At 32.5% G+C, this 18,062-nt stretch overlaps 2 protein-coding genes and 1 pseudogene across 4 annotated transcripts; 2 read left to right on the plus strand and 1 right to left on the minus strand.

Annotated features, from left to right (window-relative positions):
- The first annotated feature begins 1,367 nt into the window (after positions 1-1,367).
- Positions 1,368-2,562, plus strand: LOC149399554 (DNA glycosylase superfamily protein). Its single transcript, XM_089611103.1, has one exon. The coding sequence runs from the start codon at positions 1,487-1,489 to the stop codon at positions 2,300-2,302; it is 816 nt and encodes a 271-aa protein (XP_089467229.1). The 5' UTR covers positions 1,368-1,486; the 3' UTR covers positions 2,303-2,562.
- An 8,847-nt stretch (positions 2,563-11,409) lies between these two features.
- Positions 11,410-13,438, plus strand: LOC149399555 (zinc-finger homeodomain protein 6 pseudogene; annotated as a pseudogene). Its single transcript, XR_016296610.1, has 2 exons — positions 11,410-11,670; positions 12,042-13,438. The product of XR_016296610.1 is annotated as a zinc-finger homeodomain protein 6 pseudogene (transcript).
- Positions 13,439-15,733: 2,295 nt separating this feature from the next.
- On the minus strand, positions 15,734-17,497 carry LOC149399556 (uncharacterized). Of its 2 annotated transcripts, XM_089612823.1 has the most exons (4): positions 17,343-17,497; positions 16,742-16,756; positions 16,568-16,656; positions 15,734-16,150 (listed from the first exon to the last, which is right to left on the minus strand). In XM_089612823.1, exons 1-4 carry the CDS (start codon positions 17,465-17,467, stop codon positions 15,930-15,932), a joined length of 450 nt encoding a protein of 149 aa, XP_089468949.1. In that variant the 5' UTR covers positions 17,468-17,497; the 3' UTR covers positions 15,734-15,929. The 2 variants fall into 2 exon arrangements, with proteins under 2 accessions (XP_089468949.1, XP_089468950.1); XM_089612824.1 differs by lacking the exon at positions 16,742-16,756.
- Between the last annotated feature and the right edge of the window lie 565 nt (positions 17,498-18,062).

Below are 18,062 nucleotides of genomic sequence, written 5' to 3' on the forward strand. Positions count from 1 at the left end.
TTTGAGTTTGACAAACAAATCAATTTGATTTTTTTGGGTACTCGAGACTCCTTTCCTATTATCTTCATAATTATCTCTCTATGAGTCTTTGTGAATGACTAATTAAATTTCATTTTATAATATACTTTTGTGTAAAATTGTACCTGTTAATGATCGGAATATCATAATACCGAATAGCCACAAAGCACCGAATAAGATGTAATTCGAGGTGTAACAATGTGAAGAACGATCAGGAGCATAAACTAAGCTCCGAATATCAACCAGCAGAATCATATGAATGATGAAGAAGCTCCCGGTATGATAAAAAAACTAATCGAACAAAAGTTTACAATGACCACGTAACCACCAATAACCGTCAAAATAACTTACAAACGGTTATCCGAGTAGTTACACAACGCAATCAAATCGGTTATCCGCTTATTGGATAACCGCTCAGGACGTGGATCTGATCAACCCACGTTCACACCTGACCCCATATATAAAAAGCACAAGACCTCAACAGAAGAGGAGGGAACACTCATTTGACAAACAATACTTGGGCCATTATTGTACTATGATCGTGACAATGTTGAATTGGTGATATCTGTTGTTTATTGCATTGTGTGTAATGTCTCATTGTTTTTCTTTATATTTCATCCCGAAAATTTACAAATTAGTCCCTCTTAGTTTTTTTATACATATTAATTTCTTTAAATTTACATGCTGTTATTATATCTACTATCTAGGATTTATTTTGTATTTTTCAAACACTGTTAGTTTCTGTTATTAAATCTGAACAGATCTCGCAGTAAAAAAACGCAATTGTAACATAAATAAATCCAACAATTTCCTTAGAGGCGTTCCTCCACGCCTCCAATGTTTCACAAAAGTTGGCAAGAGTCTTGAAGCTCTTCACTCTTTGATATATCTGTAGTAATTTATTTAAGGATGTTTTATTTATGGTAGTATCGAAAGTGAAAAATTGTTCCTTAATTAAGTATATCATCTCAAGAGCCTAATTTGAGTAACAACAGCTCTTTTTATACATATATATATATATACATATATATATATATATATTTTTTTTTTTGTGTGTGTGTGTGTGTGTGTGTGGTGTGGTGGCATGATTGTCAATTGTGCACGTATATATAAAAATAATTATTCTACTTAGATTAGTCCTCACTAATTCATGCTTAAAAATGTATACTATGACTGTATATAGCAGTCAGTTTTGAGCATGCTGAACCGATATGATTGACTCAAAGAGCAACCGAACCCATTCCAGCGCCAAAGCGAACCATATATTAAATTAATCATTTTCTTTGCTAAACCCTTCATATGAATTTATTTTAATGTATCTTTAAAACAAAAAAGTTTATTTTATTAATGTCAGTAGTGAGAAAGTTGTCCAGCACGCTAATCTCATTCTTGCCGGACACTCTTTCTCTTACCATTAATATCTCAATCCTTTGACACTTTTTCTCTATTTTTCCACTTCCAAGTTCCAATGGCCAAGCGTCTCTCAGCTCACTCCCTAATCACAACAGTCACCGCCGCAACAAACGACACTCAAAATATTCCCAAAAACTCCTCAACTTCTTCCAAAATTCCATTCCGAGCAACTAAAATCCGAAAACTCTCCTCCAAGCCCCTCGCCGAGCCTACTCTTCTCCCCAAAACCCTAGCGCCGCCATTGACGTCCGAATCCGATATTGACCTCGCTCTGGCCCACCTTCGCGCCGCCGATCCCCTCCTCCGAGCTCTAATCGAAGCTCACCGACCTCCGAGCCTCGACTCCGATCGCTCGCCGTTCCAAGCCCTAGCCAGGTCGATCATCTACCAGCAACTAGCTACCAAGGCCGCGAAGACAATCCACGACCGATTCACCGCCCTCTGCGGTGGCGAATCGGCGATTTCGCCGAGCACGGTGAGTGCGCTCACAGCGAAAGAGCTCCGAGAAGCCGGCGTCTCGGCTCGGAAAGCGAGCTATCTCCACGATCTCGCGGCGAAGTTCGGAGACGGAACTTTATCGGAAGCTTCGATTCTCGCCATTGAAGAGGACGAGGAAGAGCTGATTTCGAGCCTCACGGCGGTGAAAGGGATCGGTGTGTGGTCCGTGCACATGTTCATGATGTTCTCGCTCCGGCGGCCGGACGTTCTTCCGGTGGGCGATCTGGGCGTGAGGAAGGGTTTGCAGAGGCTGTACGGGCTCAAGGGCTTGCCTGGGGTTTCGGAGATGGAAAAGATCTGCGAGAAATGGAAGCCTTACAGGTCTGTTGGGTCTTGGTATATGTGGAGGCTTTTGGAAGCTAAATTAAGCTAATTGAAAACACTTGTAAATTTGTGATTTAGACTTTTGGTTCTTCTAGTAATGAGTAATGACATGGGCGTGTGTGAGTTTGCCAAGCATTTTGCTGGGGTTTGATCCAATTTCGTGACTGGTTTATATCCAATCAGACAATAAAGTGGATTAAATTTGTTGTGTCACTTGTGTGCGCGCGCTTAAGTTGAGAGTAATATATTTATCTCATAGAGGTGAAGATATATCATTGTCAATTTTTTTTTCTTGTTTACAAAAGCTCATAGGACCACACAGACAGACCAAAATCAAGTAAGAAGTTTCAACTCCCTACATCATAGAAGAAAATTTAAGTGATACGTAATTTAGTCGGATTTAATTTTGAGTCATATTGAATCTATTTCTTATCTAGATTATATGTTGGTTATTTTGTTCCTAATGAGCATTTGATTTCTAGACATACACTAAGGCTCGTGATATTTTGAAGAAGAAAAAAATAAACTAAAAAAATTAGTTTTTCGGAGTCTTTTTCCGTAGCCTTAACATCCGAAATATAATATATGGACGGGGAGGTCTAAAGTTGACTAGTTTAGTATTGTTGTTCATAACATAAGTGATGATTGGGCTTTGAACAAAAGAATTATATTGCTTTCAAGTGTATATGAAAACCACAGTGCCAGAAATATTTTGAAAGTTATTTTTGATCTTATATAAGAATGGCAAATAACTAGAAGAATTATTTCTGTCACATTATATTATGCCACTTCAAAGCCTAGAATGATTCATAGTCGGAAAGATTGACTATCATGAACATATTTTGCACTAAAAATGTGGGTTAGTTTATTTTCATTAATTTTTTCTTATCATACTTAAATTTCCATTCTTATTATGAAAATATCTTGTTTATTATGTTTATTTCTTACTCTGCCCTTTCTTAAGGCTTCATCTTCGCATAAAAAAATGTGTTCTTTTTCAATCTCCCCGATAAGGCAAAGAGAAGATAAATACAAAGATAAAGAAAATTTTAGGTATATTAAAAGTATTAAATATAGTTTTTAAGACATTTTTATCCTAACATTTATCTTGTGAGATATTTAGATCATTTTGCTGCATAGTGTCCCCATATATCCACATATTTCGAGTTTTGGCATGGCCCATAAAAAATTAGCCCAACCATCAAAATATATTGGATACTGGGCCTATCCAGGCACAACAGTCCAAAATACGAGTTTTATTTTAGTGTCGTTTGACGATTGTCAGATGTTCGTGTCGTATAGCTCCGACTAAACCACTTAGACGTTGGAAATGGAGCGCACAAATGTTGAGTTTTGCTACCGACTAAACCACTTAAACGTTGGAAATTCAGGTTACCCAACGTTTTAATCTTTCTAAAAAAATAGTCTTTAGGCTGATGTGACTAATAAAATAAACTATTCTATACCTAATTTACCCCAATGATATTAGCCAAATTTTGTCGTTTCAAGCTTCAAAACATTGTTTTTCTGTTTTTTTTGCTTTTATTATCGTAAAATATTTGTAGAATTCGTTTGATCTTCTTCATCTTTTCTAACCCCTAATCTACATCACCCTCTCTTGGTTGGGTTTATATGGTTTTTTGCTTTTTTTCTACCAAATTGCATAATTAATAATCAGTAATAACAATTAATATTCAGTAACAAATATTTTTTTAGTTGATTTTTTATGAATAGTTCGTTAATTTTAGTTAATTATTGTTATTAGATCGCTGATTTAGTTTGGTTTTGGGTTTTTTTTATTTTATTTTACTTTTGAATCGTCATTAAATTTTTGTTGATAAACCACTGTGTTTTCAGATATTTTGTTCATTTTTGTTAATTAAAGTGTAATGATTATTTTTTTTGAATTTTTAGAAATAATCAATTGTGTGTATTTAATGGAAGTAGTTACTTAATTTGTGTGATTTTAATTACTTTCCTTTAATAAGTATTGAAAATATTAAATATAGGGTATTTAAGTAATAGATTAGCAAGTCATGGCTAATTAGTTAAAAGTTTTAAAACGTATGTCAGATCAAAATCTAACGTTTCAAAATAACTAGTAAGCTAGACTCATATACACATATTAACTATAATTATTTAGAGTATAGTATGGAAATCATTTACACATATTTTAACTATAATTATTATCGAATAAAAATATTATTTTTATACCCTCCGCTGTAAAGCGCGGTCTAATATTTAGTGTATATATATATATTAGGCTCGGCATTACCCTTAAACAGCTTAGGCAGCTGCTTAAGGCCTAAAAGTTTTTGAAGATTAATAGGCTAAGGGGCTGTTTGGTAACGTTTTTATTTTTTGTTTTTTGTTTTTAAAAATAAAAAAGTGACCTTAAGCAAAAAAAAACGTGTTTGATAAAGTCATTTTTGTTTTTTGTTTTTAAAAATAGGGGAGAGAATAAAACAAAAACTGGAGAATAAAAAAAACTTGTTTTCAAAATTTTTTAAAAAAAAAACTCTCGAGATTCTTCTTCTCTTCGAACGCTCAAGAAAGTCGATAAAAAAACGCTCGAGAACCTCGACCTCCAAACATGGTTGTCACTCGATCTTCCATTCAACGAAAATCTCACATCTCTTAAGGTAATTTTCGATCTTCTTTTCGTCATTAGATTTGTGAATCAGGGTTTTTTTTGCACCACGATTAGGGAAATCACCTCAAGCACCAGACCACGTCCGCGCTCCGACCGAGGAGAAAAAAACCGCGAGCGAGCCAGAGACGTCGGACCGAGGAAAACCACCGGAAAAGAGAGAGAGAGAACATCGGAGAAGCCATTGGAGGTAAGGATTGGGTTCAATTTCTCAATTTTCTCTCCGAAAATCTTCAAGAGAGTTCTAGGGTTTGAACCCTTATTCTCCTTCTCTTCTCAGTCGTGTGCTCTAGGATATCCGGCGTAAATTTGGACAGAAAAGAGGAAGAGAATCTCGACCCGGGAATTCTATCTTGCAGAATCAGGTAAGGAATTGAATTTTTCCCCAATTTTGAATCCAAGAATTAGGGTTCATTTTTTAGGTTAAGGTTTTTTTAATTTCTGGACTTGATTCATGCGATTGAAGTGTTGTTGGACTTGTTTTGGTCTAAAACATCTGTTGAATCTGGTTGGATTTATGTGATTGGATTAATTTCAAATTTATCTTGATTTGAGTACGAATATTTGAATTTAAAGCTAGGGTTTCAGATTTCTTTGGTCTTGGTTTGGAAATTGAAACCTATTTTCTAGTAAAGATTCTATGTTGATTCGATGATGATTCGGAATTTTGTCGAGATTTTCTCTCGTGTTTCTGTCTTGGCCGAGCGTGAATTTTTGTCTTGTGACGTGGTTACCGTTGTGATGCGAATATGAGAATCGAAATTTTGTTATGTGTATTGGGTGTTCATTTCTGATTTTGGGTTCTGTGGAATTAAATTCGAAGTTTTTCAAAAAGAGAAAAATAAATTAAAAGCAGACAAACCAAACATGTTTTTTTTTTTATTTTATTTAAAAAAATAAAAATGTGATTACCAAACATGCTTTTGTTTTTTCGTTTGAAAAACAAAAAACAAAAATGCAATTACCAAACATGTTTTTATTTTTTAAAAATTAGAAAACAAAACAAAACAGAATTTATATTTTGAAAAACAAAAAACAAAAATGTTACTAAACAGCCCCTAAAAAAAGCCCATTTTTGAAAAGCTTCTCGTCTCTTAAGTCTTAACTAATTCATGGGCTAGCTAATCACAAAATATTTAATGCTTTTTATTTTGTGCGTTAGAGTGTTAGACCCCTCCTCTCTCTCTGATACTTTTTGTGCTTATTTAATGAAATCTCTCTCTCTCTCTCTCTCCAAATCACCAGGTACATTTGCCGTGCCTTATATTAACATTTTTTGTTGTTGATAAAACCTTATACTAGCATTTAACAAAGCTCTTATTCTTCTAATGCGTGAATACTGTTTACTTATTTATTATTATTTATTTTAATGAAAATTGGAACTTGTAAGTTGTATCCTTTCGTTATTCCTTCAATCCTATGATTTATATAGGCCTTATTCATTTATATTCACGTCAGTTGATGTTATAATATTCAACTTTTCTTTTTATTACAATAAACTTATTTATTATAATTGAGTAACTTACAAATAAGTAATTCTACATTAAAAAACAGCTTATAAATAAATAATAGCTCAAATATATAAAAATCACAAAATTCAAAGTATTTGTTTTTATCTTTTCTCTATGATAAAAATTGGTTTAACTGTTTAATTTATTGTTTATTTATATTTCTTTTAACTAATGTATGTATGATAAAAAAATTAGTTTAACTGTTTAATTAAACAATGCACTAACAGTCTATTTTATTTATTTTTTATCTTTATTTAGTGTTTAATGGTCAAAACATATTTTTTTTGGTTTTTTTTTTTTACGAAATCATAAGATGTTTTAGTTTGAAAATATGTTTGAGCTAGATATTAAATAATGGCATAAACAATGAGCTGTTTAGGTATCAAATAAAGGCATAAATAATAATAAAAAAGAGTAAAATGCTATGAAATCATTAGATTATAAACCAAAATTATCCAAAAGAAAAAAAATTGTGACCAAACTGCTACAATGATAGAAGGTTATGAACTATTTGCATTAAAAAAAAAAAAAAACCAAGACCTAATTATTTATTTTTGTTTAAAGCCTTACTATGTCTAAAGCTACATACACACACTTGGGGTAAAGAAAGTAAAAAATCCAAACAAGGAAACGATAAAGAAAGAAGAAATATGGTTTCCAGCTGCAAAAGCATGAATACAAAATATAAGCGTGGTGATGCGAGATGCGACTAATAAGAGGCAATAATCCACATTAGATTTGTTTGTCTGGTTCACTAAAAACCATTGGTTTCTCTGCCACCATTTTGTTGTACCATAATATATCAGTGTCTTCTTTTTCTACCGGTTTGGTTTGGTTTGGTTTTTTTTTCTTTTTTTTTGTTTTTGCCTTCTAATACTCTTATCAGTTTATCACTAATTTATACTCTAATTCCTATAGCTTATTCTCATACTCAGTGATATGCCATATGTAATAAAAAAAACTTACAAATTAAGTTTATTGAAGCCGAATAAGGCATATAGTTCATTTACACTTTTTACATTAAAGTTATAGTCGAGTGATGTAAAAATTAAGAAAATGAATCTAATAAAAAAAAATTATGCGCTATATTATGAAAACTTATGTATGAGTCAACTATTTTCTTAATATATTTGAATAGTTGAATTATAAATTTTAATTTAATATAGTTTTTTGCTATTTTATTCAATTTCTATTCTTATGAAAAATAATTCTATACACTTCCATATCCTAACAAAAAACTGATTATAATTTTTTTAAAAACTGAATATGGAATTTTCAATTTTCATAGCTTCTCAACAGTTTTGTGACGATCTGTCTAATGTAAACTTAATTGTTTAATCTAATTACTAAGCTTGAATAAAAAAAAATAACTGTATATGTTTCTCTAAATTGCTGAAATAAATTTGTCTTATACATATATAGATATATTGTCAACAATAACGAGTGGAAATCTAGTTAGGAATCACCCTAAGCTGTTTGTACAAATTTGTAGTAATACTTGGTTTCTCTTCACAATATTTATTTGTCCAAAGTTGCAAATTATTGGATCCGAATTTTCATTTGGTGCTAGAAAATTCCCTCCCCATGATCTTGCATGCACCTACTCTTTTTTTTTTCATCCTATTAAATTTAAAACCTGTACAATGGATCAATAGTTCTATACTCTGGATCATCTGGATATATGATTAATAAATAAAAGATCATGGTCAAATAATTTAGGGCCACAAAAAATTGAGTGGTGGAGATGAGTAGAATAATACAGTTGTAACTTGTATGTCTCCGAGCAAATTACTATCCTAATTAGCTATTTCCCTTTGCTTTTATCAAATGGGTTTATTTTTCCTATATAAAATAAAAGAATATATATATATATATATATCCTCCTGATGTGCAGTTACTAAAGTAAAAAAAAAAAAGTAAAAAGTGAAGAGAAAAAAATATGCTTACGCAGATTTCAATTTGTGGTGGTCAAGAATGAATGAATGAAGGTTTTGTCGTCTAGTATACAGAGTCATATGCTCTCGTCTTATTTAAACTATCGTTAATAAAACAAAGTTGCTTATTAAGATTCAAGACAAAGATATCAGTCTGAACTATTCTTAAAGGAGGAGTGTCATATATTATAAAACTATTTATGAAAACCAGTATAGCAGAAAATCTTTATGATCGTTTTTAGGTTATTAGATGCGAAAATCCAAGCATAAAGTCATATTGCGACGATGATAACAATTTGAAAATCTTGGCAAGAACATGGACGACTTCCAAAAACAATTTGAAATCCAGATTTGAAAAATACAAGTTGGAAGTCAAAAGAGTCGGATATTTGAACAATACGAAAAGATGTGTAAACTCAAGAAACAAAGCGAAAGGGCCTTGGTTGGGCTTTTGCCACGTCTCACTACTTGAAATCCCATATAGATGTTTGCTTGTGCATGCATATGCATTAATTAGGGAACACATTAGCTGTCTTATATATATTTAATTTACTTAATGTTTTACGTTCCCCTTAAACTAATGGCCCTTAATTGAATCCTTGGTATTTGTTATTCAGCCATTAGCTGGCTCGTGCATGAAAGGTGGTAGGGGTGTGTCATTAGATAATCTTAAATATTATTTAAGAAACATCAAGTAGGTCACGAGATATTCTTCTTGCTTAGGGCTTCAAATATTCAAGCTTCCCATTTATGGGAATAAAATTAAACAAAAAGGACCTTTTTGAAAAGGACTTTATTTCCCAATTTGTCATACTATAAAGCATGCCACACATGATTAACTAAATTGGAAAATATTATAAAACTAAAAATACTTTAAAATAATTAATATAGATGACCGGTGAAAGATTCGGGTTCCACCATCGAGTAAAAATCCGTCGCGAGATAGATGAGGCGGAATCTTGCGAGAGTAGCATTAATTAAGTGCTCGAACAATGATGGTCTAGAAGATTAAGGAAACTCCAATCTCTCCTACAGAACAGTGACTCACTGCTCTCTAGGAGGGTGGCCGTTGAGGATCACTAAACCATCATTTTTTTTGTAGAGAGAAAAAAAAAGAAGATAGGAGAGAAATGGGATCTTAGATTTTTCTCTTATTTGATCTAAACTCTAAAACGTCTAAGTGTAGATTATATATTATGGAATTGTACTTTTCAAAAAGGAAACAAAAGAAGAAGATAAAGCGTTTTAACTAATTACTAGGTCAATACAATACACAGTATTCCATCAAATGATAAAAGTAAATATAATAGTTATATTAATTAAATTACATCAAAATTAACTCTCTTTAAATTCATAATTTTAAGTTTTTTGGTACCCTATAAATATAATGATCATTTTTTGTTTTGAAATTACGTCAAAATTAACTCACTTTAAATTCATAATTTTAAGTTTTTTTTTATATATACCCTATAAATATAATGATCATTTTTTTGTTTTGAAATTACGTCAAAATTAACTCACTTTAAATTCATAATTTTAAGTTTTTGGATACCCTATAAATATAATTATCATTTTTTGTTTTGAAATTACGTCAAAATTAACTCACTTTAAATTCATAGTTTTAAGTTTTTTGGTACCCTATAAATATACTTATCATTTGTTGTTTTGAAATTACAAAGAAAAAAAAGATAATGTTCGATACTTTAAATATAATAAATTTTTTTTTATCGATTTGTTGAATTAAAATATTTGATAAGTGAAGGTGTGGGAGCTATAGTATACAATTACATCATTAGAGCGATGATAGGTAACAACGAATCAGCGCCCGCTATTACTCTAATATAAGTGAGAAATTATCTCATTTGTCACCAATTTCATAATATTTTACCACCTTCCACCAAAAGACTAATTTGGCAAAAAATGCCACCATTTATATCAACAATGTTGACATTTATTTTTGCCCTTCACTATTAGATGTCAATATTGTTGACATAAATGTCAACGTTGTTGACATAGATGATATCATTTTGGGTCAAATTAGTTTTTTGATGGAAAATGTGAAAATGTTATTAAATTGATGATAAATGAGCCAATTTCTCAATATAAGTGGGACTCGTTGATATGTGGGCCCCACCACTTTACTCATATCAACGGGGCGCTAGCGCTGATCCGCTAATGAAAATTATTTTCGATATCATTATTAACAAAGCGTAGAAAAATGAAATTGTGGATCGGAAGTTAAAAGCTCATTATTATATTTTTCAAGAAAATTATCAAGTGGTTCGTGGATTAAATAAAGTCATTTTGCAGCAGAAACTGGTTTCTTTGCAGGCGCACAAACAAACAGTCTCGGAGTGAGAGAGAGAATCTGACACAAAACCACTAATTAAAAGAAATGCTGTTTTGTGGACCAGCATTTTCCGACTTTAATTACTCTTCTCTCTTCTTCACCATAATATCTCATTATCTCAATATTCTCAATAAATAAATTAAAAAACTTGTTTGAGGCTTAAATTTCCCATTGGACGGTCATGAACGGTGTTATTTGCATTAACGAGTTCCAAAACATTATTATTCTTACTATTGCTATATGCAATACAATTCATATTCTAATTAAATCTAGAATTTGAGGTTGCAGGAAGATTCCAAGTAGAGTAGTGTCATGTCACACAGCTTTATTTCATCTTTTTTCTTTCTCTCTTTCTTTTTTGCTGTCTCACATAAATACTATATGCTCATACAATATTATGTTTAGGGTTTCCATTCTCATAGATGTATCATATTTCAAACGAAAAATAAAATAGCAATAATTAGGGACTGGACCAGAGTGCAGGGCTGGAGAGAGGACTAACATGAGCCTGTCGGTTGTTCTAGAAAGATGAGACCTGAGTGAGAGAGTAATTGGTCATTATATTTATACAAAACTACATGTATATATACGGTATAATATACAATCTCTATACAAATTCTCTCAACTCATCACTCACTTTGAGATTGAGTATGTATTCATAAAATCCAACCCAACATAACCTGTTTTTGTCCTTTGATGGCTGTGGATTTTATGGAGCTGGATGGGTGGTGGGAAACATAATACATATACCTTTATTTATTTACTTATATATTATAATAATATTCTCTTATTCATTTCAAAAACACACATGTATAGTTGCATTAATGCCTCACCTTCGCTTTTTGGGGTATTAATTTTAGCGATTTCGTAGTTCACCTTCCTTGATTAAAAGCTGAGACCAACTCTACCGGTAACTTGGGTGGTGAAATTACAGCTTTGTCTCCTCAAATCTACATATCCCTAACTTGTCAGGTAAGATATTTTTATTACTATTATTATTATTCTCTTCTTTTTTTTTTCTCCATCCTTCATTCATCTTTGTAGGCCCCTTTGCGGAATTTCTTCATCATCTACGGGGTCTAGAAATCTAGCTCTCCTGTGATTTATGTTTCTTTGATTTTATATTTTAGTGGTCGGAATTAATATATAATCTCTCCGCTATTTAATAAAAATACCCAATACCATTTTTTCTTCTTAAAACCTACCTTTCCTTAATTACTTCTTGGGAGGTAGAGTTGAAAGCATTAATAATCGATGGGGGGTTTGGTGAGAGAGAGAAGAGAGAGAGCGAGAGAGAGACCTAATTTGTAAGTTAGTGATTATTATTTCTTTGATTAATACAGGATCAACAACATTATAATCAAATCACATCACAAATGAGAGGTGAGGAACTAGGGCTGATCAAGAAACTACTCAGTAATCTCAGATCAGAAAGATCTACAGAGTTGATGAAGAAAAAAAACACCTCCAACATCATTCCTAGTGAAAGCAAGGGAATTATCATCATCATCAGCTCTATGATCATCACATTCAATCCATAAAAATCCATGGATTACACGTCACCAAAGCAAGCCCACTCTTCCAATTCCAAGCTCTCTTCACCACCACCACCGCCAATAATCGGAGAGAATCACAAACCAAGAACCACCACCACCAATTGCACCACCAATCTCATCATCACACAAGCCCTAGAAGGCCCAAATGTCCCGAGCCCCGAGCCGATCACCGCGGTGGCGTTACCGGCTTCGACTAATTTGGGCCCCGTGGCCCGATACCGAGAGTGCCAGAAGAACCACGCGGCGAGCACCGGCGGCCACGTGCTCGACGGCTGCGGAGAATTCATGCCGGCGAGCTCCGACGGAGATTCCCCCGAGGCTCTCAAGTGCGCCGCTTGCGAGTGCCACCGAAGCTTCCACCGCAAGGAAGTAGCCGAGGAAAACCCTAATCATAACCGTAACAAGAATAACAGTATGGCTAGGGAGAATGAGAATATGCTAAGAGGCAGCAGTGCAGCTTCACAAGCTGTACTGCTGCCTCGTCAGCATTATTTCAATCCCCAGATCCGTCACCAATACCACCATCATCGCCAGCAACAGCCGGTGATGGTGGCGTTTGGTGGGGCCGAGTCGTCCAGCGAGGATCTGAACGCTCTCAATCGCCGCTCCGGCCTAGCGAATACCAATGATGGCAACAATAGTAGTAAGAAGCGGTTTCGGACGAAATTCAAGGAGGGGCAAAAGGAGAGAATGACCGAGTTTGCGGAGAAGCTCGGGTGGCGGATCCAGAAGCACGACGAGGACGAGGTCCAGCGCTTTTGCTCGGAAGTCGGAGTCAAACGGCAGGTTTTCAAGGTTTGGATGCATAACAATAAACAGGCAATGAAGAAGAAAGATGGTAATGCTGATATTAATGGTAATGGTGATCATCATTAGCCTGATTTAAGCATGCCGGTTACGTGAATTATTTAGTTTTTTTTTAGTAGTATTGAGGGTTAATTAAATGTTGTGACACATGATAATTGGTGAATAAGCTTTAGTTAGAGATGGAAGTTTGTGATATAACTATATCATATGTAGGACGTTAATTTAGAATATTAGATAATAATATCCAACAGTTTGTCCTTATTTCTATCTCCTTTTCTTTTTCTTCTATAATTGATAATCTAATTGTTAGAAAAAAGATCAGCAAGATGTATTCTGGACATGGATATGAATAATACTACCTCTTTTTTTTTTTTTTTTTTTTTAGGGATATAACTTTTTCAATCTCCAGTAGTTATGACATGTTTCAGTAAGAATTGCTGCTTTATTTAATTTTTTAATCCCTGCCGCTTTCCTTATAGTGCTAATTATATTGTTCACAAATGACTAAATAAATAATTCGTTTCTGCTCTTTCTGCTTCTGTGTGATGTGATCTGAATTAACTAGGGTAAATACTTTTTAAGTAATTTAATCTCAGACTATATATATATTATAACCAATGTTATATCTAAACACATGATCATCGCCAGAGACGAAGTTACAGTAGACCGAGGGGCTCAAACCCTTTCTAAAAAAATATTATTTTACACTTTTTTATGAAAATTTACACTTTTGGTTCATTTAAAAAAAATTACATTTTTACCCTGAAAATTTATAAATTAGCTTCGCTAAAACTTCTTTTAATTTTTTTTTTTTTTTAATTAGGTCCCTTGGTGAAACCAACGGTTTATAGCGTCTCAAGTATTTATTGCCCTTTTTTTATATTTCCTTTCGACTAGATACTGTGTATGAGAAGATAATAAATAATGTTATTTTAAGTTCTCAAATAATTCAACAATGTTTTCATTGACAGTTATATGATTGAATAGTTCATTTATTTTGCACTAGCTGAATAATGTATATGATCGCTAAAATATCATACATCCTCTTTTCCGAGCTTTAGTTGTTTTACTCGATATTGGATTAATTTGTACTTTAATTTTTTGCGAGCGTTATAGCTATTATACTACTATGAAGTTTATACATACTTTTTTCTGCTTTATGGTTACGTAATTGTAATTTAGTTTTAATAAAATAACTTAAATTATTTATAATATTAAGGTAAGACTAGTAATAGTAATTTTTTGTCGCATTTAAATATAAAAGATGATGTGACTATTTAGACCATTCAAAGTTTGAGTAAAGTAAAATAGTACAATTTTTAAAAATTGAGACAAAGTCAAAATTATTAAAAATGAATGAAAAATCCTTTTCATTCACTCACGCTCAACAAAACAAAAGTTCAGAGATACTCAAAACAAAAGTTAGTTTCATCGGCGATGCCATGTGAGGAGAAGCAACAACCATACGAGCCGCCTCTAAGGTTGCAAGGTTCACCGCTGGCTTCCGTGGAACCGCCGCTTCTACAACCACGCCGGCTGCGTCGGAGCAGGCCGTACAAGAGTCTTCGATTCTGATTTCAGCGACGGTTTCATCTTATATGCTTCTTCTCACGGCGGAGCTGACGTGATGGCGATCCAGAGGTCGGTGTTGGAGATCGAAGACCAACGATCCAGAGGTCGTTGCCATCGATCTTTGTCACCATCATCGTCGATTTCCATTGTCATCCCTTTCGATCTTTGTCACCAATATTGACGTTGATCATTATCACCCTTACCAACGTCGTCGTTCTTCTTCTTCTTCTTCTTCTTCTTCTTCTTCTTCTTCTTCTTCTTCTTCTTCTTGAGTGTTTATAGATAGGATTATCATTTTTGAATTATTGATTCTAATTTTTGAATGGTTTTGTATTTGTTGGATTAATAATGTTGAAGGCATGATTAAATTTATGAGCTTCTTATTTGTTTGTTATAGAAAGTGGATTAAATAATCTGAAACCAGGATTAAATATTTTGAAACTTCGTTATTTTCTCGTAGCAATTTTTTGCATGTTTATAGAAGTGAATTAAATTGTTTGAAGACACGATTAAATGTTTTGAAAATCATGTTGCTTGTCCGGAAAAAGGAGTTTTTGTAAGCAATTTTTTTTAATTTGATTGTTTGTGTGTTTTGAAAACTGAATTAAAAAACTGAAATCATAATTAATTTTTTAAAATTTTATTGCCTAGTTTTGACGTCAACGATGTAATTAATTTTGAAAGTTTGGTATAAAAAGTGCATTAAAAACAGTGGATTAAAATTTTGGACATCTATATTAATTATTTTGAAATCCTGAAAAAATTAATTCACGAACATAACGACCATAATTTTTAGATTATGATGAAAATTAAAATAGACAATTATGATTTTTAGATTATGATGAAAATTAAAATAGACAATTATGAAATCCATTGGATGGATCGAAATTGAGCCTATGAGTCGAAGAAATTGATCAAAAACTTACGATTCCGTTTTCAAAATAAAATAATATGTACTCAAACATGAAAAAGTATATTAGTATTTTTACACTGTGGCTACTATGCAATAACCTACAAAAACTTTGGCCACTTTATTTACTTCATACAAAAATTCCTAAATAGCACATTAGATAGTAAGCATATCACATTTCAAATTTGGCAATACCAAAAAACTAGAGCACCCCCAATATATGAACTATCTAATAATAAGATGAGCCCTGCTTATAAGCACCATTGTTTTACATGGTTTCTTTTGATTCGGGGCTAGATTTGGCTTATATTTTTTACAAAACATTTAAGAGCAAGAACACTAAAGTTGCAGTCAAAAGTGGGCATGAAATGGTACATTTTTCCTTCTCATAGCTCGTCGCTGCTATTTTGTCTCATGGAAGCACCGAGATCACCGGTGGCCTTGGAAAGACCTTCTTTGGCCAATTCGTAAGCATTCTTAGCCTTCTCGGCGTTGGTCTCCTTAACCAACTCAAACAAATCTTGCACCTTCTTTTTAGCTTCTTTGTATTTATCACTCTCACTATCTATCGGTGACGCTTCATCATCGTCTCTGTCCTGCCATTCGCCTTAATTTGAAACAAAAATATATCTATAAATATATTTGAAAAAATTTATATACTAATATAGTCGAAATTATAAGTCCGTCGGATTGACTCGACAAATACACACACACATGTATATAAGATATTAGCAGGTGTATAACATTCATTCGAGTAAGAAAAAAAATTATTATTGAAAATATTTTCAGACTTCTGATTATTTTAAGAATTCGTTACTTTTTATCCGCTATTTAGCTAGAACAATGTATTTCATAAGTATGATTTTTATTAAATTATAAATAATATATAAATAAATAAAGATTTTACGAAATTTTGATTTAGAAAAATATTAATTTAAACTATACTTTTAAGTTTTAGCCATCTTGTGGTGATTTCTTAATCACTATTATCGATCATTGTTCTATTCGATAAATAATTAATTACCAGATATGACTGAGTTGATCTTTCCAGAAACCATCAAATCTTGATCGGATGTCTTCTTTTCGCTGTCAGATCGGATTCGGCCTAAACCACTGTCAAGCCATGATAATTTGGTCAACTTATTAATCACCAATTAATTTATGCGAATGTTTATAGAAAGTGATAGTTAGGCAATACTCTTGTAACGAAGAACTGGCCAGTTGAGGCAGTGTCAACATTTTTCGGAAGGACAAAGAAAAAGAATTTAAATTCTTTGATTTGATTAGACCACTACCAATAAACAAGATTATGTATATAAAATTAAAATAAACAAGATGATGTATATAAAATTAAAATAAATCCGAAAATAATAATTTAGTAAAAATGACAAAATTGAGTGGACAGGACACCACTATACATGTTCAACAGTTCAAGGGTTATAATGATTTAATGGATGCTAGTAATTAACATACAATTACATTCACGTATATCACGAACTATTATTAATTTACAGGCGAACTTTATTATTCAAAATAAGTCGCTCAAAATTCATTTTAGAGTATGTATTATCATCATTAAATAACAAACCCAAATTAAAGATTAATTGACCATACATATATTATAATATTTTAATCTATATGAAGAGAAAAAATTAAACAGAGAGAAACGAAAACCTGATCATGTGACACAATGCTCTCAAAAGGGTAATCAATAGGTTCTATGTGTATATACATTATACATATGTCTATATTAATATGTATATATATATATATATACATATGTATGGATTATATCTTACTCGGGTAATTTGTCTGTCCTTGAGTTTGACTTTTCCGAAGCATCATCGACATAGGATAACACATCTAAGATCAAACTCGTCAATATCAACGTTACTACCGTTAACAATCTTCTTCGCTTTCCCATCTTCTCTATCTCTCTCTAGATTTACTCGAGAAGTTCCTACGAGTAAAAGGATAACTAGAAGCAGTAAACATGGGTTTTCGGCGTCAGGCTTTTAGCTTAAGCATGATTAGTATGACGTGTCTGGTCTGAGGCTTACGTGGCAGTTATTCCTTAACAGAGTAACGACGGGCATCCACGTATCCTGCTTCATTTTTTTTTTGGTTTTTTGTTTGTGAATTGGGACGAAACATATCCCAATTTGGGATATGGTTTCGCAGCTTCTTTGCCCATCAAAAACGGTGCAAGGGGGTTTTAAATATATGTATATATCTATATATAATTATATATAGGGAGAGAATTAAATTATTAATGTTTAGAGGCTGTTTAAGGTATAAAACGAAAGTTTAGCTGCTGACCTTTTATTTACGCCTTTTTCACATGAAAATAAATGGGTACGTTGGGTTTGGAGATATAAGTACTGTTTGAATATATTAGCTAAATTATCTAAAATAATATATATATATATATTAATTAAATATTTGCGTGGTAAAATAAATAGACAACTTGCGAGTATTAAGTAAGGAAAACAAATTGACGAAAACTTAATATGAAATTA

The sequence above is a fragment of the Urtica dioica genome, chromosome 4 (assembly GCF_054948205.1).
Source record: "Urtica dioica subsp. dioica isolate 48M chromosome 4, U.dioica_male_clone48M_v1_H2, whole genome shotgun sequence".
Taxonomy (NCBI): domain Eukaryota; kingdom Viridiplantae; phylum Streptophyta; class Magnoliopsida; order Rosales; family Urticaceae; genus Urtica; species Urtica dioica.